The sequence below is a fragment of the Stegodyphus dumicola genome, chromosome 2 (assembly GCF_044657685.1).
Source record: "Stegodyphus dumicola isolate Sdum_Otavi_A_Nest chromosome 2, ASM4465768v1".
Classification (NCBI taxonomy): Eukaryota; Metazoa; Arthropoda; class Arachnida; order Araneae; family Eresidae; genus Stegodyphus; species Stegodyphus dumicola.
The window spans coordinates 95,238,056-95,263,107 of NC_140769.1; the positions used below are offsets into that span (position 1 = coordinate 95,238,056).

The window sequence follows — 25,052 nt, forward strand, 5'->3', positions numbered from 1 at the left end:
ATCAGTGAACACGAAGTTCAAAAACTGCAAAACAAATTCCCGCGGATCATCAGGGGTGCACCATGATTTATGAATTACTAACGCTGATCTGCATCATGACCAGTGGTGTAGTTAGGGTAGGCAAGGGGAGGAGAAATCTGTATCCTGGCGTAGCATCCAGGGGGTGACAAATTGATGTTACCCATTGCATTTTGGTAAATAGGAGGAAAAGCGAAATACCACGAGCAGCAAACCTTATCTACGCCTGATCGTGACATGAAAATTCACAGAGTGAGAGTCTGTCTGGACAATGGCAGCTTCTTCAGAAAAGCATATGAAGATGGTACCCCAGATTTCTCATAATTCATTACTTACGAAGGGATAAATGATGGTTATTTTTTTTACAAATGGCGGGCACTTGCCTATAATAGTATTTATTGGCCACTACTAAGGCCAGAAGTGGTAGCCATTTTATTATGAAGGCACCGCATAAGCGGCCACCGTTACCTCCTATGAAGGGGCAGACAAATTTACATCCATGCCTTCTCCGGGATTCGAACCCGGACCCTTTGGTATCGCAGTCAAGCTCCCCTAACCACTATACCATCTGGGCGGCCTAAATGATGATTATCTACTTATACCTTTCGTTTGATATCTCATTAGGAGCAATAATCCTTCGTAACCATACCTTGAAATCTCTATTCATAGTTATTGGTATTTTATATATTGTAAAATACTAGTAGCTGGTGCCACCTATTGGCACTTTACAAGTTTACAGCAAAATTCATCTAGACTTCATCTCACGTGACAAGATTCATGCACGGCCTGGATAAGATTAATTCTCCAGAAAAGTTGCTGCTCCTCACTAAACAGTAATTCCAAGCTGCTGACTGATTCCCTTGAACATGTGCCTAGTGTCCTGAGCCAAACGAACCAGTGTAATTACGATTTTTCACCGCATTACGGATAGATCTTCACGAATGTAAAAATTCCCATTTTTTTATTCCTTCTACTGTTAACCAGAGAACAGGGGCTCCATTACCTAGCTACAGATATTCCTCTGGTGTCACAACTGAGGACTTATTTCTCATCATGCCCCATTACGGGAATACCTTTTCACATAAATGGAAACAGTTTCATAGATTTGCAACTGAATGCCAGTCAGAACACAAGTATCGAAATATTTTGATTGTTTGAATATAGCAGACGTTTTCACAATATTTCCTTTTTTTTTTTTGATTTTGCTTTTCATATCTTTGGCCCACACCTTGAAGAATTTCTGAACTAACAGATTACAGTTGGTGGAAGCGTGACATTTATGAAGTTGATATTTCGACCTTTTTGAAGATCAAACTTTCGTCACAGTAACTCAAAGCATGGCCTAAGGTCAAGGCTGAAGTCGAAATACCATTTTTCCCTCCGAAGTAGACAACACCTATTTTTAAAGGCTAGGTGAATAACCAATCACGTACCCTGAAACTTTCGATTCGAGGTAGCTGATTATTTCTCATTGTTTACAATGTCAGTTCACGATGACTCCGTTAAGAGCAGTATGGTTTGTATTCATTTAAAATTTTATATTTATTCAAAACGTTAATTTAGAATGGCAGTCAAAGAAAAGGGATTCACTTCAGATGAGCAAATTTAAGAGCCTCTTGCATATTTTGGCCAAATTAAGGTTTTTAAGAATCAAAAAACATTTCCGAAAGATCTAAGGACTTAAGGATCGTACTGACCAGTGGCAAGCCATCAATGGACTACAGTGATTAGGCTCGTTTACTCATTAACACTTCCGTGTTTATTTTTACTTAACATTTAAAAGGAACATTATTTTACTTCTTTTGGAAACGCGCGTCATATGAGTGCAGCCGGGTTTTCTCAGAAATAACGAACACATCAATGCCTACTTCAGCAGCGCCTTTCAAAGACAATGTATTATTGTGGGGCTGGCAAAGAGAATACATATTATCTATTGCCAAATATGTACAGCATTTTTACTTTATCTTAGTAATCGTAAGTTCATGTTCAGCACACATCATGGCTCGCAGAATCTATCATTAAATTTTAAAATTGAGCAGGGTAAAGGAGCTTTGTAGATTTAGACTCTAGAAGAATATTTTATGGAGATTCGACGTTAAAAAATCCTTGGACGAGAATACTGATGTATGGGATCGCATGTGCATAAATAGCAGTGTTAAAACAAATCATGAGCTTCAAGTTCCTGTCGTCAAGTTACTACGTACTCCTCAGTTTCAAAAGCAGACCAATGGAGCAACAAAAATATAAGGAAGACTCAAACTGAATATCCATAAGTATAGCCACTAACCATATTAAAAAAAACATTCAAGAAAGGAATAACTGGCAAATTATAGCAGAAGATGTCATGGTAAGTCTTCAGCTAGAAGCCAAGGAAAAGGCAGTATACGGTGGTAGTAACTAAGTTTCAGCGGTTGAGCATACTTATAGAAAATCACTGTAAAAATTCTTGAATAGATACTCGAACAACCAAAAGAAACAAATTCATCTTGGTTTTCATGGTTATGTAGCAAACGTCTACTGTGAGACACCTTGTATGGTTTCCTTTAGTTTGCATAACAAATTACTTTTTTGCCATCTTTCCTGAACCTCTCATGTACTCGCCAGGATGCAAATTTAAATTTCAGTGAAGTGAGAATTTAAACGAACGAATCTTGTAGTTTATCCACAGCGTGATTTCGCTAATCAGTGCACGTTACTAGTTTGTCCTTGTTGTTACGCGGAGTTTCTGATACGCGGTTTAGGCCATTTAATAAGTACATCGCCAAGTAAGTTGTTGAGTCAGCCAAGTTAGCCTTAAATTAAATTGTTAGTCCGGCACTACTCTTTATCTTTGAAATTAATGTGTAACTATTCTTCAGTTCCATAACAAGTAGTCGGTGTTATTGTACGCATGAAGTGCGTGCAAATTTGTGTTAAAAGTTTGACTAATAATAAAGGGTTAGTTTACTCTTCTTCCGTGCTGGTAATCTTTTACACTTGTGCGAGAAGTCGCCAGGTTCCTTAGTAATCTACAAGGTATTTATGATAGCAAAATGAGTGAGAACTTACAACCTCCGGCATTTAGGAAATATTATTTTGCGAACTCAGGGTGATTTATAAATAAGTTCACTGTATGATTATGATATTTATTTCTTGTTAATTTTCGCCAAAAATTTTGTGAAAGATTAGTACAAAATTAGTAGTTTTTGCCCAGTTAGTTTTAATATACTTAATTGTAAAAACTCTACATATCAAGTCAATTACACTTTCAGTTAGTATTGCAGCTACGCATTCGGCAAAAATATATATGTTTTCCTTCGCGTCCGTTTGTAGTGATCGACACTTTCCTGTCCCAACGAAAGAACAGTAATTAGTAATGCTCGACGAAGAGAAGAACGAAATTTTTCTATGATAGCTAATTACAAATAAACCGCAATTGTTAGCCTATTCTTGTTAATGCTGGCCTATAGCATGTTTATGCTATTCTTGTTAATTCTTGAGAAAGACATCAAAAATCTGTATTTTCGATAAAGCAAAGAAATACACCTTTTTCTTTCCCTTTTTTTTTTTTTTCCAATGGTTCTCCCCCCCCCCATCAGCAGTGCTACTTTCAATAAAGTAATAGCATTTTGGAGATAGATTAATAATAAATGAGAGAACAGTTCAGCAGTCGAACATTTAAGTTGATTTACATCGGGTAGAATATTTTTGCTACTTCAAAACGCGGGACCTGTGTAAGTATCCTTCGAAATGGGGCAGTTTTATTACGAGTTCCGTTTTTTTCAACTTTATACAGGGTTTTGCTGAATTTTATTGGTAATCGAATGCTTTTGGGTGAACTACATATTCTGAAAACCTCTAAAATAAGCGTAAATTTTCACAGCTATAAAATAAAAATTATTAAAAATTCCGCATGCTATGCACATATGACTGAAGTTCTAAGACCAATATCAGATTTAATTAAAATGAAAATACATTTGTCTTAAACATCATGTGACAGAAAGCCCACCAGCAGCCGAGCGGTAAAGTCGCTGAACACTGGTAGTTCGGTCCGAGGTTCGAAACCCGCGAACGGGCTGGCTGCATGGGCGTTTTCGTGGTTTTCCCCATGTGTAACGTGTATACTAGCCAGTTTCCCTTAGAAAGTCCTCCACGAAGGCATCCCTCCCCTTAGGCAGATAGCTCTCGAGGCTTTGCCATAATCACACACACACACATGTGACAGAAATGCTGGTTAAAGAAATAATGAAGTTTTAATTAGAAATATTCAACTTAGAAAGAAAAAAAATATGTCAGGATTAGCGTAAGTTAAGGATAAAAGTGAAAACAACCCCCTCCCTCGAAGTAACCGAGAAAAATGTTTATAATAATTTTTTTTTAAATGTCTCGCATTGCAAAACAGTTTTCTAAAAATATTGTGGGATGGCATCGTTCATTATAATCGGATGACGCGACAAGCTGTGAGAATAAATCTTTTTACTTTTTTCGATGATGAAGTCAGACGATTCCGCCAATAAGACGATGACGCGATTGAAAGATGTTTACGTGTAACAGACAGTCGATTCTCTTCATCTGTATATATCATCTATGTAAATTCATCTTTCTACACATGTAATCATTATGTAGTCTGTAGCAACTATTTAGGTTTCATTAAATATTCGAGTTATTCATAAGTCAAATTAGTTATTTCAAGCCCCTAGACAGCCACATCGGAAGTAAGTTTACAAACATCATATTCCTAGACAGTAAGTACCGATTCTACAGAATTGGGGGCTCGGCCGGGATGAGCCTAGGAAGAAGCATGATGAATATTACAAAAGAAGAGAAGTAAGTTTTGTTTCGATTATTTCCACATTGTGACTTCTAAAAATAATGTTCTATGATACCGTGAATTAAGATGACTACCTTAAATTCTATTCCTAGAATTTCAAATTCTTTAAAGACTGGGCATACTAAGTCAATTAAACTTTTACATCAAATTGTGTTTGGAACTTTGGGTGATCGAAAAAATAGAGCTAGATTTCGTAAATTTTGTGGTTTTCCATCTGATTTTAATATTGAAGAAACAAAACAAAAATTACTTAAAATTCTTACTGCAAATGATTTTATTTCTGTGTGTAATTTGTTACATCTTAATTATGATTCAAATCCTGATAAAAACTGTGATATAATATTGAATAGCCTTTGTGATTTTAAGCTTTTAAAATCCGAAAGTGATGACGATGATGAGTTATCTGAAAACGAAAGTGTTTATGATTCTGATAAAAATGATGATATTAATTCTGTTCGGTCAGAATCACCTCCCATAAATAACTCAGTGGATAAAAACATTATAATGCCTAGCAATATTTCCCTACATTTCCGTGATATCTTAGAAACTGTTTCTGAATTTAATGGCACTGATACATATCCAGTTGAATCATTCATTGGTGATTTAGAAGAAGCTTTTAAATTATTTAAGTTATCGGAATTACAGAAAGTTGTGTTTTCTAAAAAATTGCTTACTGGTTCTGCTAAATTATTTATTAGGTCTTTGAAGGGTATAATATCATGGGACAAATTAAAAGAAAATCTTTTATGTGAATTTGGTTCTAAAATAAACAGTGCGCAACTTCATAATTTGTTACAGAAACGACACTTAAAACCTGGTGAATCACTTTCCGAATATTTAATTGCCATGCGTGAAATAGCCAGTCGCGGTTCTGTTGATGATTCATCAATTCTTGATTATGTAATCAATGGTTGATTACATAATCAAGAATTGATGAATAATCAAGAATTGATGAATCAACAGATCAGAGTAGTAACAAAATTGTTTTGTATGGGTGTAAAACTATTTCTGAATTCAAAGAGAAATTAAAAATTTATCAGAAAATTCGCGTTTCAGATACGAAAAATAAGGGTTATTCAAGTACTAACACAGAAAATAAAACACGCGCTGTACCTAGTAAGATTAAAGAGCCAAGGTGTTATAATTGTGGAAGTTTAGGCCATAAGTCGAATTTTTGTAACAATAAGAGTAAAGGATTTAAGTGTTTTAAATGCGATTTGTTTGGACACAAAGCCGTAGATTGTTCGAAAACATCATCTAAAAATATCCAAGATGCCAAAGCTGTTACTCCAATAACTCATGACTTGTCAGAAAGAAATGCATAAAACTGTTAATTTGGGTAATTTGCAAATTGATGCTTTAATAGATACTGGTAGTCAAGTAACGCTAATGCGAGAAGATATACATAAGAAGATAGGTTCTCCTGAACTTAAGTCGGCAGAGCTCCAGTTAACGGAATTTGTCAATAAACCTATAGAGAGATTTGAAGGTGAATTCCAAATTGATGGTTCTTCATTTAGATCAAATATTTGTTTTATCACAGAAAACAAGAAATCTGAGAATAATTCTGAAGAGCAAAAAAATGCTTATTGCAATGGAAATGGTTCTGAAGAAGGATTTGAAAAAGTTGTTAATTATGGTTTTTTACTTCCAAAACCAGAAACTGATCCTGTTAGTATAGTTCCTGTTACAGTACAGAATGTGATCAAACTGGATACCTCATCCAAAATCAACGCAAGTGGCAATGATTTCCTGATTGTGAATTCTGACGACGTCCCGAGTGATGCAGATTCTGATGTCAATGAAAACGATGCTATTAAAGATGAATTAGTACAAAAAGGAAACTCAAGCACAATACAATTAGCTCTGAAGCCAACGAAGAGAAACGCCACTGCAGAAGGAGATTTTGAAGAGAAGCATTTTCCCGAAGAAGAGTCATTTGCTAAAGATGATGAATCAAATGCGAATTCTACTAGAACAATTTCAGTAAAATACCTTGCAATAGAGAAGCAAGAGAAGCCACTGGAGACGAAGAAACTACAGAGATCATCGAAGATGAAAAGAAGATTGAAAAGCAGAAGTCAGTTAAAAAGTCTGATGAAAACGACGCTGATACAGAAAGCAAAGACGGAACAAAAGAAACTAAAGAAGGTGAGAAAAAAGAAGCGCAAATGCAGATTCAGAAGACCCAGGAAAAAAATTGAAAATCTTTGATAATGAAATAACAATTTTGATGATTCCTGATTTAGACGTTTTTCCCGAATAGACAAATTTCTCCCGATTTGACTAATGGACTATTGTTTTAAAGACGTGAACTAATTTAAGAAGACTGAAGATGATGTCTAAGGATGAAATGTATGAAGGAAGACGGCTTAAAGAAGATGATTTTGAGAAGACGCATTCGAATGACGGATCTTGAAGATATCTAACACGCATTCAGAAGACGTATCTAGACGGTATCTAAGAAGGGGCATTCAGAAGACGTATCCAGACGGTATATAAGAAGACGCATTCAGAAGACGTATTCAGATGATGTTTAAGAAGACATACATACGAAGACGAATCCAGACGAATTGTTCCAGACAACATGAAAGGAAGACGTGTTTGTAAAATACATGCATTCAGATAGACTGTTAAAGATGAACGAACGTTGAAGAAGAGCTAAAGCCGTTATTTTTGAAGATGTTAAGATGATGAGAAAAGATGGCTGAAATAAACCATTTAAGACGACTTTTCCCTCAATAGTAACTAAAAATCTTTTTTTTTTTTTTTTTTTTTTTTTTTTAATTTTATTTTTTAGATCTCTAGATGAGATGGTGGTGCTACGAGAATGCGAGGCCGCATTCCATCAGGATGGACGAGCAGTTGTGGGATGGCATCGTTCATTATAATCGGATGACACGACAAGCTGTGAGAATAAATCTTTTTACTTTTTTCGATGATGAAGTCAGACGATTCCGCCATTAAGACGATGACGCGATTGAAAGATGTTTACGTGTAACAGACAGTCGATTCTCTTCATCTGTATATATCATCTATGTAAATTCATCTTTCTACACATGTAATCATTTTGTAGTCTGTAGCAACTATTTATGTTTCATTAAATATTCGAGTTATTCATAAGTCAAATTAGTCATTTCAAGCCCCTAGACAGCCACATCGGAAGTAAGTTTACAAACATCATATTCCTAGACAGTAAGTACCGATTCTACAATATAATAACACTTTAATGCATTAAAATACTTCAAAGTATACGCATGACTAGATTTTATTCAAACTTATCCTACCATTAGCATTATTCAATAATTATGGACCGACCAATTATAAATAACTAAATTTTATATATAACATAACATTTTGGCTTTACATAAAAAAATGGCATCAGGAAATCTTTATCAGCTATAGCAGTTAGATATTGCTGCGTTCCACGGGTTCGTGGATTTGGAGTGATTGATGACAACACTTGATGAAGAATCAAAACACAATTTATTTGTCAGTATTACACAGGACAGTTCCAAAGACACGTTTGCAGTCGTCGAAAAACTACGATAAATACGCTGAAACAATAAGCAACACAGCCTTCAGGCTGCAAAGGTGAAGACAGCCTCACGGCAAAGCGCTAAAGTACAGCTCCCGACTCGGTAGATCGCTTTCGGAGCTCAAAACACTGCTACTGAACACAACGACACAACGTACTCTTAATACTCTCTGAAGATGCACTGACGATAAACTCAAATACACTGCTACTCCGCGTACAGGCAGCGTTTATATAGCTTTTGACCTGTCTTCGAGATCATTCCGGGGTAAAGCAGTAAACATTCGTTTTAGAATGTTCTCACTCCGTCTATGGCATATCGCCAATTCTGTCGCCAACTGGGCGACATCGTACCAAATCTAGCATCCTTACCTTTTCTGGCAATCCTAAACCCGCTTTGCGGGAAAGGCAGCTAGGCATTTCGCAACAATATATTATTAAGAACAAAAAAGATATAAGAAATGCGTCTATTGCTTTTAAATATCTCAATTTGCTTAAAATTGAATAATTTCGGAAGATAAATTAAACTTTTACATTTTGCTGTATGACAACGCTCTAAGTTACGCGTAAGAGGCATAGAGGTAAGAAAGAAAGGAGTGGCCAAACCGGCATTAGAAGTGAAGCATCGTTCCAAAGCTTCGGTCACCAGATGGGGTGTTTTATGTTTACATTCAGAAGCTCGCTTGACAGCGCTTTGATGGTATTTCGACACACGACAGTTCCATACAAATCGAAAAATTATGCATGTGCTTGCAAAAGGCATGTATCTGCATTTAACAAAATAAGTAAATGTTTATTAAATTATTTATAAATGTATTTGAAATGAAGGATTTATTCATTCATAAACAACTGTGAGAGTTACTGTGAAAAAATACAATTATTAAATGTATCTATATTTATAATTATTATAAATATTATCTAAATATATAATAACCTTAACATTGAATTGTAAACATAAATTGGCATCCTGTTGACAAATACGTTATAAAACTAGTAAAGCAAGAATTATTCGTACTGGAAAGCAATCTGTTAAAAGGTATTGTAAAGAAATTTCTATGAGATGCGTACTTAAGAAAGTAATAAAGAAGAGTTTTGGAATATGTATTGTTGAAATTAAGGGTAAAAAAATCTGATAAGTATAATTAAAAGAATTATTCCCCTTACATTTTATAATAAATCAGTTACAAGTTTTAAAAAATATTTAAAAAATAATCCTTATTTTATTCTCTTTCAGAAATATTCAGAGAAAGTTAAGTACTATTTAAAGTATTTCGCTATTAAAATAAAAGGTGCTCTTATTTTGAAATGGACCGAATAGAGCATTAATTATAAATTGACTTCTAGTTTTCCACTTAAAAGATGCCTCAGAAGCTGAAAAAATCATGTCATATTTGAGAAAGTATTTTAGGAAGAAGCTCTATAAATAGGAAAGTAATAATGCATAATTTTAATATTAATAACACAATAGAATGTAATTAACAAAAACTTGTGAAAATATTTCATTCAAATTAAACCATTCTGAGCAAACTATTCTGTGAAAAGTACAGCATTTAATTCCGTTCAGAATGAAATGTTGTTTAAAACTGTATTCTTTTCATATACCTAGGACTCTGAAGTATTGTAGAAAAAGAAAATATATACATTTACATGCATATTTACTCCGTAATTACAGAATATTTACATCCGATCGTGTCAAAACCCATTGAACTTAACGGTAAATTACCTAATGTTTTGGTCACCAATGAAGGGATCGAAAGTGCTTCAAAGCAGGGTATGGGGAAACCGTTTAGGACCACTCCATCTAACTTCCTACCTCCATGGTAAGAGGAGAGGGAGAATTTTATGTTTCAAACTGTGGCAATACTTACCAGTATGAGTGGATCAATATATTCTCGGTAACATAACGTAACACCACGTAACCTAATAGTCCAAATATTTTGGAAAGACTCCAACTAAAGACGTTTCTAGCTTCAATAAATATTATACTAGCATATGTTTTAGAGAAATTAAATTTTCGATTTCAAATTTGAAACTAACATTAACATAAAATTGGCTTTTTGCTCTTCTGTAGATCATCACTGATATTTTAAACTTTAGCAATAATTGTTAGAAAGGTTTATTTTTAAAATTATGCTAATGACGTAATTTTCCAAGCATTGAATCTGATTAATATACATTAAGTAGTGGTTATAATTTTATAAATATAAATTAATAAATCATAATTTAGAAACAGAATCATCATTATAAGACATCATTCAAGCAAGAATAGATTGAGACATTAGCTTGAATTACATCGCGTATCAATAAACTGAGGTTTTCAATCATCTTGAGGCAACATATTTAGCACGACGTTTTTTAACCACTTCACATCTGGCAATGCGATCAGTGATGTGTTTGTTGGTAAGCTATTTGTGGTACTATTCGGTTTTGAGGGCCGTAAAAAAATCGCCAAACTATTGTCGATGACAGTGCTGCCAAAAATAATTTCGGCAACCCTAACGCAAGAAAGGAAGTATAATAGTAAACAACTATCTAAGATTGATGTTTTAAATTTAGATGAAAGGTTAATTTCATATAATACTTTTTTATTACTATAATTTATATAAAAAAGGCTAAACATGACTGAATGGAAGCATAAGAGTAAATAACTATTTCAGATCATTATTATAATTTATATAAAAATTGCTAAACATAACTGAATGGATGCCTGCATCGCTATTTCGCTACCGAGTTATCGCTAAAGCATAATTTCATCTCGTTGGTTGTTCAAACATAATTTTCTATAATGAATGATGTCTTTTCTTTGAAAAAATTCTCGGTAAAGTGCAGAATCGTCCACTTATTTGTTTGCCGCTTTTTACAAGGGTAAAAACAATTCGATTTTTGTCAATTTTCTTTTACTTTTTAAATGAAAATAGGTCGATGTGTACATAGATAAAGTCAAGGGGTGTGCAGTACCATTTTTGTGCAATTCTGGGATTTTTTTTAAAGAGAAAATAGGTCGATGTGTAGAAGGATACTGAGTATGTGCAATTCTTAAAAACGCGTCAAGCAGTGGGTGATTCTGCACTTTACCCAAAATTCTATTGCACACTTTTCGTCATGGGCAATTCCCAAATTATTAAATCCATAGGATATCAAAAAGGATTTAAAAAATAAACTAGTATTTCAATGGCGTCTTAAGAAATATAAAACTATATAAACTTACGCAATCTGAAATCAGCGCGTACGCTATATTTGGCACGCTGTTAAATAGGCGCGTTTGCTAGAGCGCATACATTTTCGCTGCAATTTTTTTACGGTCCTCAAAACAGAATAGTACCATATTTGTTAATACATGTTGTTGTTTACCTTCGAATTCTTATCAATCTTTTATTAAACATATAATAAATATGGAAACATTAAAATCTTTCACAACAGACTCGTAAAATATTACTTACTTTTATTGCTATAATGGTAACATAACAAAATACAAAAATGCATGCTTCTACAAAGAGCTATCAGTTTATAAAACGCTGTTAAGATTACTAACATTACAAACAGTCCATCTGTTATAGATTCTATATCACAGAAAAACCATGCACAGGCAGTATAAAACAAGTCAAGCAGAGTTCGTATAAAATATCTCATATCATTCATTCAAGATTCTCAGGCTAAGTTTCGTCTAATCACTATATGTAGTTCCTTTTAAATACTGATAAATATGTTAAAAGGTCAAAATATGAACATTTGTCTTCTCTTTAAATATTAATGCTTAGCCGAAATAAACTTCACTAAATCTTTTCTCGCACAAGCGGGAGTTGATTAAATCCCACATGAAACTTCCAGAAAAAAACAATTCATTCAATAATTTAATACAAAAAATAAGAAGTCTTGTGATTTACAATAAATGTTATAAAAAAAGCTCATACGATTCAGTTCAAATTTGAAGCAGCGTACACAGATAGAACGGAATGTATTCCTAAATTTTTCTTTAATGTCAGGTATGGGAAAAAGTTACTATAAAAAGGATATAATCTGGATACAAAAAATTTTTTGCGTTTCAATATATACATTTTTAGTATTATGACAATAGTAATCCAATCACTACCGAAAACGTTAAATATGATTTATATATTTTTTTCTATTATTATGTGTTTTAAATACTGTTTTGATATTTCAGAAAAATACACGGTATGGAAGCTACTAAAACCTTAATACCTATAATAAATTACAAATGACTGGAAAACGGTAAAAGGAATAATTAAATTTCTGAAATTAACCAAAGCAAATTAAATATGAAAACTCATTGCGTTTTGAGAAAACATGAGTATAGGAAAGGAAATATTTTTTAGACTTTCCTTTATCACCAATCATTTCAATTCTGACTACAAAAATTTTGGTACTTTTCCGTTTCACCGGCGCAAATCTCGCGAAGCAGACTTTATTGGCGACAACATACAGTATAATACATAAAAAATACACATAATATACACATAAAAATGTTATTTCTAAGAATTTTTGATTTTGAAGCCATAAACATTTTAATATCATTTAAAATTTTGTAAAAAGCCAATAAATTAAGACAATACATTTGTAAAAAGACATTAATTTAAGAATTTACTATGCTTTCATGGTTCAACATCCTGATTCGCCGGGTCATAAAGTGACCTCATCTCGCGTAAACTACGCTACAAAAATGTAATTCTCTTAGTAATTATCTACATTAATTTCAAGTTAAATGTTAATTTGGAATGCAAGTTTTAATGCAATAATTATTTAAATTCGTACGAATAGCTTACTCAGAAATTATGTAAAACCGTAGTCTTTGCTTCGGTAGTGCATTCTTATTAGAATTGACGAATTTAAAACCCTTGACGGTTGATCTTTACAATATGGTAACTGGTAGTTCGGCGACTTTTTGGGGGCGATAAAGGTTACTACCTGGCACTTTGGTAATAATGTGAGCAGTACTCAGTTCCGATTACGCATTATTTTGTGTGAGGGAAATGAGAGGTCATGGGATATGTCATGTGATATTAATGGACGAATTACGGTTCTTTAATCGGAAAAGGCGGGAAATCGGGAAAAAATCTGGAAATTTTGTATTTGGCTTTATTCTGTGTTGTGTGAAACAGTGTTCGTGAATTTTTGGATCCCATGGCCGTAACTAAAGTGAATTCGAAATGGGTATTTATGTATGTATTAATTTAATGTATGTGCTCATTTATATTTTAAGTAGTGTTTTTGAATTTAATTATATTTTAATTAAATGATAGTTATTTTGTGAATTTTATGTTTGTAGGAATTTGGTATACGTTTTAGTTGAAGTAAACGTGCATGGAAATAATATAAATATCTGACATATATGTTCTTTTTACCGGGTTTAAAGATTGAGAAAATTGTCATGTATTTTCGTGAAATTTTTCTAATTTATGAGAAAAAAGCAGTGTACATGGATATAGTGAAGAGTGTGCGCAATGCCATTTTTGTGCAATTCTGGGATGTTTTTTTAAGTAAAAATAAGTCGGTGTGTACATGGTTTAGTGATATTTTAATTAAATGATAGTTATTTTGTGAATTTTATGTTTGTAGGAATTTGGTATACGTTTAAGTTGAAGTAAACGTGCATGGAAATAATTTAAATATTTGATACTAAGTATTTGTAATGCTTGCGGTATGAATTCGTTGGTGACGTGTATAATGTAATAGATGATTTAGAGGTAAAAGTTTTTGGATATTTTATTTATTTTATATGTGGAAATGTTCATATTTGGAAAGGGTAAATACTTTTTCGCGATCAGGTAATTTCATATATGTTCTTTTTACCGGGTTTAAAGATTGAGAAAATTGTCATGTATTTTCGTGAAATTTTCTAATTTATGAGAAAAAAGCAGTGTACATGGATATAGTGAAGAGTGTGCGCAATGCCATTTTTGTGCAATTCTGGGATGTTTTTTTTAAGTAAAAATAAGTCGGCGTGTACATGGTTTATGTGTATGTGTTATTTTGAAAAACGCGTAAGGAGTATGGTATTGTGCACTTTTTCCCAATTTTGCAGTGAATATTTGTCATGATTAAGCAGTTTTGTTTGATAAAATTTCTAGCATAAGTGTAATTCGGCTAGAAGATTGTTGGAAGAAGTGTTCAGTAGATAAAAAGAAAAGAAACATGTCTTTACTTCGTGAAGACAAAATGGCTGCGGGGAAAAAAAATAGAGGGTTGCTGTAGGAGAGTTGGGCGCCAAATTTTCGCCAAAAAAAAACGCCAAGTTACCATAATGTAAAGATCAACCCCCTTGACTTCGCCTTTTCTATATTTTCGCCTTTGGGTGAGCGGTGTGATTGCATTCTAATTGACTTATTTACCGCGAATGGCCTTAGGGCATAAAATTGAACTATCTGATAAAAATTCTATGTAACTGTATACGAGTATTGAAAGAAACAATCAATCTGATAAGAAATGGCTGCGATTTGTTTTGAAAATGATGCGTAAAAGGTTACCAGCGAGGATATTCCTTTTGGCATCAGTTGTACCATTATTGGCGGCTTTATCGCATGCGCCGGCAAAACGGAAAAGTACCAAAATGGGTAAATACTTTTTTGACACTTCTTTCTATACCTTCCGATTCTGTCTTCACTGTTTATTGTTCTTTTGATATTTCATGTACCTTATCAACTATACTAGATCTTTCTAACGCTATTAAACATTCAAACTAGTCACGTTCAATTATAATATGTAAATTAATGTTAAAAGTTCATTTCCTTCTATAATTCTGTGGTGTATTGCTTGTAATGAAGAGGCAATATATGCGGCAAAAATACAGTTATGATGTTAAAAGCATTGCTTTGAAAAATTATAGAGAAAAGGTTAATTTATAGGTTAAAAATTTTAAAAAGCAAGTAAAAAATTTATTAATTCGTTTACCTAAATTAAAACTAAATCATAATTAGAATGAAAATTAGTTCCTTCTACACATTGTGCCGATTCTGGAATTTCTTCATATGTTTTTGAAAAACTCAGACTGAAATTTTTTAAAGATAAAATGTTTATTTGATCTGTGATGTTAAAAGGATTAGTTATTCGTTCTCTTTTTATAATTCGAGGAGTGATTATAATTATGCTTTAAATATTTCAGCATTTAAAATTTTTATTTTTGTTTTACTGAACGAGTTTTTTTCCCCAGAATATAGCAATTTATTTCGCTTCTCAGTTTAACGTATATAATTCAGTAACTATAAACTAAATCTAAGAAAGGGAAAACCATCAAACCAAAATACATGCTTTTACACAATAAAAACATTACATGTAAAATTACGATCACAATACAGCAATCGGTGAAGATATACGAAGACTTACTGATGATCAATTTAAAACTGTTAGAAGGCAGAAAACAAAAATGAGCCATGCAACGAAAATGAAATAAAATATGCAATGTCTAGAGACGGGATATTCGTTCTTCTGATGTTTTTTTTTTTTGGGGGGGGGGTCTTTAAAGCGATTAAAGCTCGACTCGGCGCTTTTTCGGTTAAGGATCTTTAGAATTTTGACACAGAAAGACGTTAAACATTTTAACTCGAAGCAGTTTGAGAAGATCAGTCTTTAGTAAGAAAAAAAAAAAAAAAATCCCTCACTTTCGTAGTATCCCAGGATGGCACACTAGTGCCCCTGGTAATAAAGTAAGGTACTAGTGCCCCACTAGTATCTTACTTTATTCTAACCAAATATTTTTAGTTTCAGAAACTTTCCTTTTCCTTCTGATTTCGGTTTCCTGCCAGAATGTAAATTTTAATGACGTGTATGCAAATCTAAGTGAGTTCGGAATCAGTATTTAAGCAGCGGTTTTAAGAGTTTATAATTGGAGAGTGTTAGTTTCGAGTTTATGCCGCGTGTTTGAAGTAGCTCTGTACGCGAATAGTTGGTGCTTAGCCACTCTCTTTAGAACATACTGATATTCTAGGTTCGGCTTTGCTGCGTGTAGCCGATTTAGCGGTTTAGATAAAGAAGGAGCCAATCGTGTAGTCAATCTTACTTTATTGTGATTGTATATTTTATTTTTATGTTAAGTTATTTAGCCACAAGTGGTGGTAAATTGTGAGCACCGAATGAGTGCGTTTCTGTTTAAGTTCAAGTAAAAAGGTTATTTAAACCTTCTACAGTCATCTATTCTTCCAACACCTAGCGAGAATTCGCGACTTAGTGTTTTCAAAAGGGTCTACAGTGTGATTCCAAAACTTACTAAAAGACTCTACACCTCTTTTGGTCTCTTAAATAACAAACATTTTTATGTTTCTTAGTTTCCTGAAGAAAATTTAGATTTCAAAATTTCGTGTTTGCTTATTTTAATTCTTAAAATAATCATCTTCACCTTACATTTGCTCTCATTTGAAAAAGATTCTGAAAGAATTTAAAGCATTTGAACTATTATTCAAACACTTTTGTTATGTTGCGAAAATAAGCCAGAATATTCAAGAATTTTAATTTTTACTTCATTTCCAAAATTCTCACACTTTCTTAATAAATATACGTTATCTTTTTAGAAGCGGTATTCTTAATTCTTCTTATTATTAAAAAGCAGGTTTCAAAAGTCGCTTTAACTGAAAAGTACCTAGGAACATATTTTGATTAGCTTAATATTATTATTATTAATTATGATATCAACCTCATGAATTAATTATCACATCTCATAAGAATGATTTAATATAGCTTTTTAATGTCTAATATTTGTGCTTAAGCATTTGACTGACTGTTTACCGCGATGCAAGATTTTAGAAGTGAGCAGCACAACAATCCTCAAATCGTATGGGCTTTTATAAGTTTTTATGTTTTTGCCGTTCTTGTATATAATAAAATTAATGTTAGGATTATTAAGAATATACATGGAAGTATTAAAATGTGTAATCTTATATAGGATGTGATTGCTGTTTTGCTAAGAAAATGATTTTTGGTTAGTGATTACAAAATGCAACACACTGGAAGACTGGTGTTAAATAAAATGGTAACAGATATGAGTCAAGAGTTAACTGGGCACAGGCTTCAAACGAATTACGTCCAAATGCTGCATGACACGCATCTCACCTGCGGCAACAGGAGGTGGAGTCGCTGGCCCTCTTTCTTTTGACCGCAGTAGACTAGATTGTTTGGGCTCCGGAACTTCATTTAGAAGGGTATTCAAAAGTTTTTCGAAACCACTTTCATCCAAGATATCAATAGTTTCTTTGGCGACTGAGCTAGAGGAGGTGATATCACGAGGCACACGTTTAGGAACACCCAGTTTGGGAGAAGTCTGAGAACCAGAGATTGCTGAACTGAGACGAGGATATTGCTTTGTTTCGACAAGCGAATTCTTAATAATGGGGGGTGAATGAGACACACTCGAATCCATAGAAACTCTAATATGTCTAATTTCATCTGTTTTTTGGTTTTGCGCTTCAGAGCAGCCAGTTTTACTCGTTGGCATTCGAGATGATGGAAAAGGAATAGATTTAATTTCAGTCTTGGGTGGCTCAAGGCCAGGATGTTCGTAATGATTAGAAGGAGAGTTTTCAACAGAATTCGTTTCTCCTTTGACAATAGCTAGTTCGGAATTTACTAACGAATTGGTTCTAGTAGACCCAACAGAATCCGAATTCGCTGTTGCCATCAAATACGAAATATTAGCTGACAACGATCTAACTGCTTTATATTTCTTTTTGGCCAGCGCAGCTTGAGCCTCTTCATGAGTATCATTATTTTTAACACCAAGACAAAGATTCTGACTCTGATGAACGCTGCTCTTTTGCAAGTTGTCATAAATTTCTTTCCTAATGCTTACTATAGATTCGAGAGGCGATGGGCGAATTTTATGTTTGAAACTTTTGCATTTTTTCACCTGACTGTTGTTAGACTGGTTTTGATTCTTACCATCACGTGATTCCTTCAACAGTTTCTGCTCTATGTCTAATTGCCTGGTCAAATCGTTAAACAATTCATCGATGCTGAAAGTGTTACTGCTAAAATCTCTGTTTTTCGAGATAAGCTGAGACTCGTCTCGTTTCAGTTCAGTAAACGACTTGTTATACTGTGGATACAATTTATCATTTGGGTTTTTAGATGACTGCGACAATAAATCATCGTTGTTATGAAATGATACCTTTAACTCTGCTTCACAAGAAGGTTTAGACGACTTTTTCATGCCTTCTTCATCAGAAACATTTGATATACTATTTCTTTCTGATAAATTATCGCTGCTAAATTTTAGACTTCTGTATACACTTTCTAATTCTTCCATAGCACTATCCAAATTTGCTGTTGCAGACGCTGAGTTAGAGGGGCAAACAGAAGTAGAATTGTCTTTTAGGCATAGCAAACTTTTCTTTGAACTATGCAGCGAACTAGATTCATCTATTTTTATGTCTTGTACGGTAGGATTAGACTTTTCAACCATTGCAATATTGAGTTCGGATTTACTAAGCCTACTCTTAGGACAATGAGTAGAAAGTGAAGAAATTTCTTTTGAATTCGTAATTTTGGAAGAATTTTGGAAATAAAGAAAATTAGTGTTGACATATATTTTATCATTATCTTTACATTCAGCGGGATGACAAGTACAAGAAAATTTTTCTCCAGAAATTAGGCGGCAAAAGCAAATTTCATTTTTCGGCGGAGTTTGCCATCTCAGCCAGGAATAAGGATTCTTCTTCTTACTTTCAAGACTATTAAACATGAATTCACGTCTCTTCTCATTTTCGTCCCATTTATTTGCTAATAATTTATTTTTAATGCTTTCAGATGCTGGATGAGGAGTCTCAGAGCTGGAAAAATATCCTTTATTTTCCATGCATCTTATTGGAACGGCAGGAGGGACAATGTTTTTAGAAACCATTAAGACTGGTTTGGATACAGCAGTGGTTCCACGAGAAGGGCTTAAATCGTTTAGAAGACTCGTGTCAACAAAATCAAAGTTTCCACAGGTTTTCCTTCGGGAACTTAATAGTTCTCTTATTTTCTGCTTTTCAGATGTCTCACTGAGCATCTCATTTACAGACTTGGGGTCATTAATGACAGCTTCACTCTTAGAATTAACTCTGTCCAGAAGTCGAGTATGTGACACTGCTGAAATATTTGGTTGGAAAAACACCTTTCTTTCTAAACTATTATTTTCGTGACCGAAATAAGTTACATTTTGGTGTTGTATGAAAGCTTTATTAACAAATGTCATTGACTTAGGAGATCGAGGTGGAGGTGTTGGTGGCTGAGGAGATTTGGGGACTGGAGATGAGCTCTTTACTACATCAGTGTGAGTATTTCTGTCCATGTTGTAGCTGCTGGAATTTTGGTTAAAAGGCTGATTTCTATTTATTGTTGAAAAGGGGCTAGATGTATCCACATTTTGTGGGCTCTGACGAGGAGACAACTTTGTTTTCTCGCGAAAATCGGAACCACTTCTGCGTTTTCTCTCTTCCTCTTCAATATGCTTTATACGCGTTTGAACAATGCGGGCCGCATTTTCTTTGCTTGGAAAATCACTAAAATAATAATTCTTCTTCAAATCGGGAAAATTAGGAGAAGGGCAGAAATCTGTTTTGCATTCCAAATTACTGAAATCATTATTGATATCTAATGATCCACTTGGAGTTTTGACGCCGTCATCTGGAGAATTTATACAGAGACTTAAATTTTGTTTTCTGTGAGCCCTTTTGCTTGATCCCGAGGGCCATTGATCTTGAGAACCATGGGATCTACGACGAATTCGTTTTTCCATGCGAGATGACTTTGATTTCACCTCTCGAACAGTCCTATGGATAACTCCGTCAGAGTTGTACCTCGTAATGGATGTTCGAGTTTCTTCTTCAGAAGACGTATCCCCGTACTTTTCTCTGGCTGCCTCAACCCTGGCTTTAATAGCGACCAGCCGTTCCTTTCGACTAAGGCTATCGCTAGAACTGCGCGAGGAACGTTCCATGCTATCACTACTGCCGACATTAGGCCTCAAGTGATCGACGGCACTGCGATAGCCTTTACGTTGATCTTGCTCTTTTAGCGAATTGCTGAGTTCATTTTTTGTCGGTTCATCTTTACCGACCAAATCTTGACTCGGTTTAGTTTCGATACGATTCGTTTTGGCGTTTATAATTTCGTTTACCGGAAGTTCGTTTTTAGGCGTCGTCTCAGAGTCCTTAGGGTTATCCTTTTTGGTTTTAAGCGCAGGTTTCGGTTTCTGGTACTCTAATGACGAACAAGAGGTATCTGAACTAAGTGAAGTTTCTTTGCACTTGGCCCCAGAAGATATTGGCAAGCAGAATATAGTACTCTGTCGAGCCGTTTTCTCCCTAGCAAAGATTCTGCTTTTCCTGCGGACTTTCTCTTTCTGCTCAAGGGCTGCAAATATGAGCCTGTGGTCGATACCTTCGCCACTAGCTCTTGCATACGAAGGGAGACTCAAACTCTTCTGCACAGGAACTGGGTTGTACTTCCTCTGAGGGGTACTCAGGGTCGATGCCTCCATAACCATTAAAGGTGCATCTTCTTCCACTGCCACCCTGCAGAAGTAAAAAGAAATAACTTTACAATCTTACAAATTTCTAGCAGATTTTCAATATTAGAAATAAATAAAATTAATACTATTATCCATGTGCATTAATGAAATATTACGCCTTAGCCTTTAATATTAAAGATATAGTTGAATAAAAAATACAGTTCCTTATCATTTTATTAAAATACAGCGTTACTCAAAATGACTAATTGCATTTCAGAGGAATACAATTTTGCATCTATTAACAGTAATTTAATTTGATACACATTAAACGAGAAATGAAATCTCCAAGCCGCAGAATGCTCTAAAAACGTAGTTGAAGAACATCATACTTTCTAATATAATGCTTCTTCCACTCGTGCTCATTTTGGAAATGACGTCGTGGATCCGATGCCTGGGTGTTCTAAAATTGTCATCGGACTGCCCCAGTCAGATGATTTCATGTCATGCTATGTTTTCCTTTTGGTATATGCTGAAAATGATACGTTTGTGGACCTTTGTCCTCGGGCCAGTATGATCTCAAAAACTGCACTATGCAACCATGAAAAGAATGACAGAGAGTATGTTGAAATAAATATGGCATGGTTTTCACAATCGAGTGTGATGTTCTAAAGGAAGTCCCACCAAACACTTCTGGTACAACGTGGACAATTACACATCTATTTTATGTATTATTCTGTACTTATAAATTTAAAAAATAACAGCGTCTGAAATCGGATCAAATATTTAAAAATAACATTGTATAATATGGACATACAAATCATCATTTGAGAACACGCCGGAAAATAATTTGTCATTATATTTATTTTTTACGACTATACCGCCTACACAAATAGCAGTAATCGATTGTAACATCATTAACAGTAATTCCCCATAGGTCATTGTTTTACGAATATTTTTTTCTTTAATGACAAAAAGCAAAATGTGCTAGTTGAAATTTCTAAGAAATGCAGAAAGAATTACATATTGCTCTTTAGAATATCTAATTATATCCTTTAACTTCTTTTGTACCAAGAAGGGGTGATTCTCAGAAGATATTTTATATAATTATTTTCCGAGATAATTGAAATAAAATAAAATTAAAGTCAGTTTGGGGATAAAATTATTCAACTAACCGTGTAATTTCCCAGCTTCTTTTATCTTCCACTTTCACAGGTACACTTTCACTTTTAATAGTTACCACGAAAAATTTAATAATTCATTATTAAATTCGAAGGAGAGAGACACCAATGTAAAAAGTAAAATTAGGCAAAAATTCAACCTTAGTTTGGAGTAGGATTTTGAAGACGATAAAGTCCCTCTTATTAAAAAAGAAAACAAAAAATATTGGGGGGGGATGAACTATAACTATTTGGACGGGGACTAACTGCTACCCCTTTGAAGAGGAACCTGTGTTTGAAAACCTTCGAAATTGTAGGAGCTTTTTTTAAATAATACGCCAAAATAATGTTGATTTTTTGCCTATTTTTAAATTTAATTATTATTCATCACCTATAATACCTTATTAATCATTCATAATTCTTTAACTAATTAATTATAGCTCATTTCACAAACATATAATTAATTAAACATACAGTGATGCTAAAAAATTTTACTGCAGGTTGCAAACTGCAAATTTTGCATTTAAATGTTCTTTTCAAGTGGAAAAAAATTAAAATGGAGAACAAAAATGAAAGACATTGCTACTAGATTATCCATTTTATGCATATTTTAAGCGGTTGTTTAATTGCATGACACGGTGCAATTTTTCTATTTTAAGATTAAGATATTTGAGGATTTCTGTTGTTAATCTTTCCCTTTGTCTGTTTTGCCAGCGATTAATAGAGATTGGGTTAATAATTTAAACGCCGGGAAAAAAAAAAAAAAAAAAAAAAAAGGTATAATTTGCGGAACGGACGTGGGATCAAAGAAGTTTTGCAAAATTTTGTGGCTGGGATTTATACTTATAACTTCGCAGCTTCGCAGCTGCCCAGTGGTTACATGAGTATTTCCGGGAAGCAGGAATTTTTTAGCTTCGTAGCGTTAACAGAAATAATTACCTTATTTTATTTTTTTTAATTTTAGTCCGGAAACTCAAAGAAAGATTTTTTTATACCATCTCTCCCCAAATGAGTTTCTTTACTGAAATTAAACTCACTGTGTACAAGCAATTTTGAGACAGCTAGATTTTCAAACTTAAAGCATATTTTCTTTCCATCATACTTAAAATAAGATAAAAACGACAAAGCGCATGAAAGGAAAAACAGAACAAAAATATAAAAAAGAACAATAATTCGATAATAAAACAAGTAAAGTTGCTTTGGCAATAAGCCAATCATGACTGACCTCACCTGAATAAACATTTCAATAAATGTAAAACGAATAAATAGATATTCGAGACCCTTCATTATCGTGCATTGAACTGATACAGACGATTCTGAAGAACTGTTTTTAAGGATAATGACATTAAGAAACGATAAGATGAAGAAAAATATCTAAACCTGACCGTTAAAACTTGCAGGAACTGTTAATCATTCATTTTATGCTTAAGCGATTAAACATTCTGCGGTTTAAAAGAATATTATAAACTCACAAATTGGGTATATGAAAACGAAAAAACTACTCTTATAAATAATAAATTTTTCTAAGTTTCCATTATTCGAGCTTTCTTTACTGGAAAATAATATGATATTTTAAAAATTGTTTCATTGGTTATAAACACTGAAAGATGTTACCGTTTTCGTATTTTAGAAAAAGTAGCAATTCAGGCAAAATACGAAAATGCAACTCATTTCAAGCAACATTAGACCCTTCATTTATCTTCCAAATTACAACAATTCTTGCTTACTAGAATACTATTATTTGCAATTTGTTTGCTAGAATAACAGTGTGAGGGATCCTAATGGTATTTTTACACTTTCAGTATCATCGATTATCATTATTAGCAAAATACAACGGAGACAAAATGGATTATTTGATAACGGTAGAGCACGCTAGAGCTATCTGCTTAGGAATGCTTCGCAAAAGTAACAGATTTATGGCAAAGTTACATTACATTGGGATGATTACTTACTTAATCTTGAATTATTCTCAAGTTGGATAAAAAGTTCAAGACGATGGTATATCTATTATCATCAACACTCGAATTCTCTTGAGATAATAACGAGTCAACGACTGAGGAAAGTGGGAAATAACTCAACTTGGTCAGCTTTCGGTTGCAGTTAGCGAAGCAAATAGAACGCATACAGGCGTGGGAGGGGGATGCACGGCGTTTACTTTGAATATCAATACGATGGTAGATAATTATTTCGCGGTTTTTGTCCAGTCATGCATTGCTAACGAGAAAACACTTCCGAAGCGCAAAATACTATAATTTATCTCAGTAGCCGTATTGCGTACTAACAATGAAATAACATCAAGATTGTAAGGAATTTTGTAGGTACGGAAACATACAACTGATCTTAATATCTGAGTATATTAGTTCTTAGTATCGTCTGAAAAAATAAATATAATTTTTATTTATACAACAGTAACGTAAATTTAATTTTAACGCACAGTAACACCGGCAAAATTGTTTTGCTGTATATTTCCCCTTCATTGTACGAAGTAAAGAGAATATTTGAATCGCAAAAAACTTCAGGGTATCCTATTTCTATTTCAAGAGAAATATTCATTTTGACCGTTCCATTTGGAAGATTTTTTTTTTCGTGACGTATGTATGTACGTATGAATAAAGGACTATTTTTTTCAAAACGGACTGTAAAATGGATTTAAAATGGGATTCTTTCGTGACGTCAACTGTACGCATGTACGTATCTCGCGTAATTGAAAAACGATTAACTGTAGAACATTGAAATTTTGTATATGGGACTGCTGTAACATCTAACTGTGCACCTCCTTTTTTTATTGCAATCGGCAGTATCAAAGACACACACACATTAATCTTTGCAGCTCAAAGCGCAAAATTCTTGACCACAAAGGTCTTTTTTAGTTTGTTCTCCTTTCTTTTTAATTATATTCATATGCTTCCAATTACAGAAGTGTTTTAAATGACGAAAATCGTCATGGTTTGGCAAGGTTAAATTAAAAAATTATTAATTTTTGACACATAACGAAATCTAACTTTTAATGATCTCCGGGTTCTCTAGATTGGCAGCAAATCCACTATTCTGCTAAATTTTAAATGTAAACAAATATGGCTGCCATGCTAAACAAAA

General features: G+C 33.7%; 1 protein-coding gene across 2 annotated transcripts in view; it reads right to left on the reverse strand.

The window, feature by feature from the left end:
- Positions 1–25,052, reverse strand: part of LOC118193336 (uncharacterized) — a 309,458-nt gene that overhangs the window by 116,786 nt on the left and 167,620 nt on the right. For both annotated transcript variants that reach the window (XM_085810940.1, XM_035364411.2), the window contains exon 2: positions 17,421–20,863. In XM_085810940.1, the coding sequence (XP_085667066.1) occupies positions 17,421–20,835 (3,415 nt within the window). In that variant the 5' untranslated portion in view covers positions 20,836–20,863. The remainder of the gene's footprint in view (positions 1–17,420; positions 20,864–25,052) is intronic.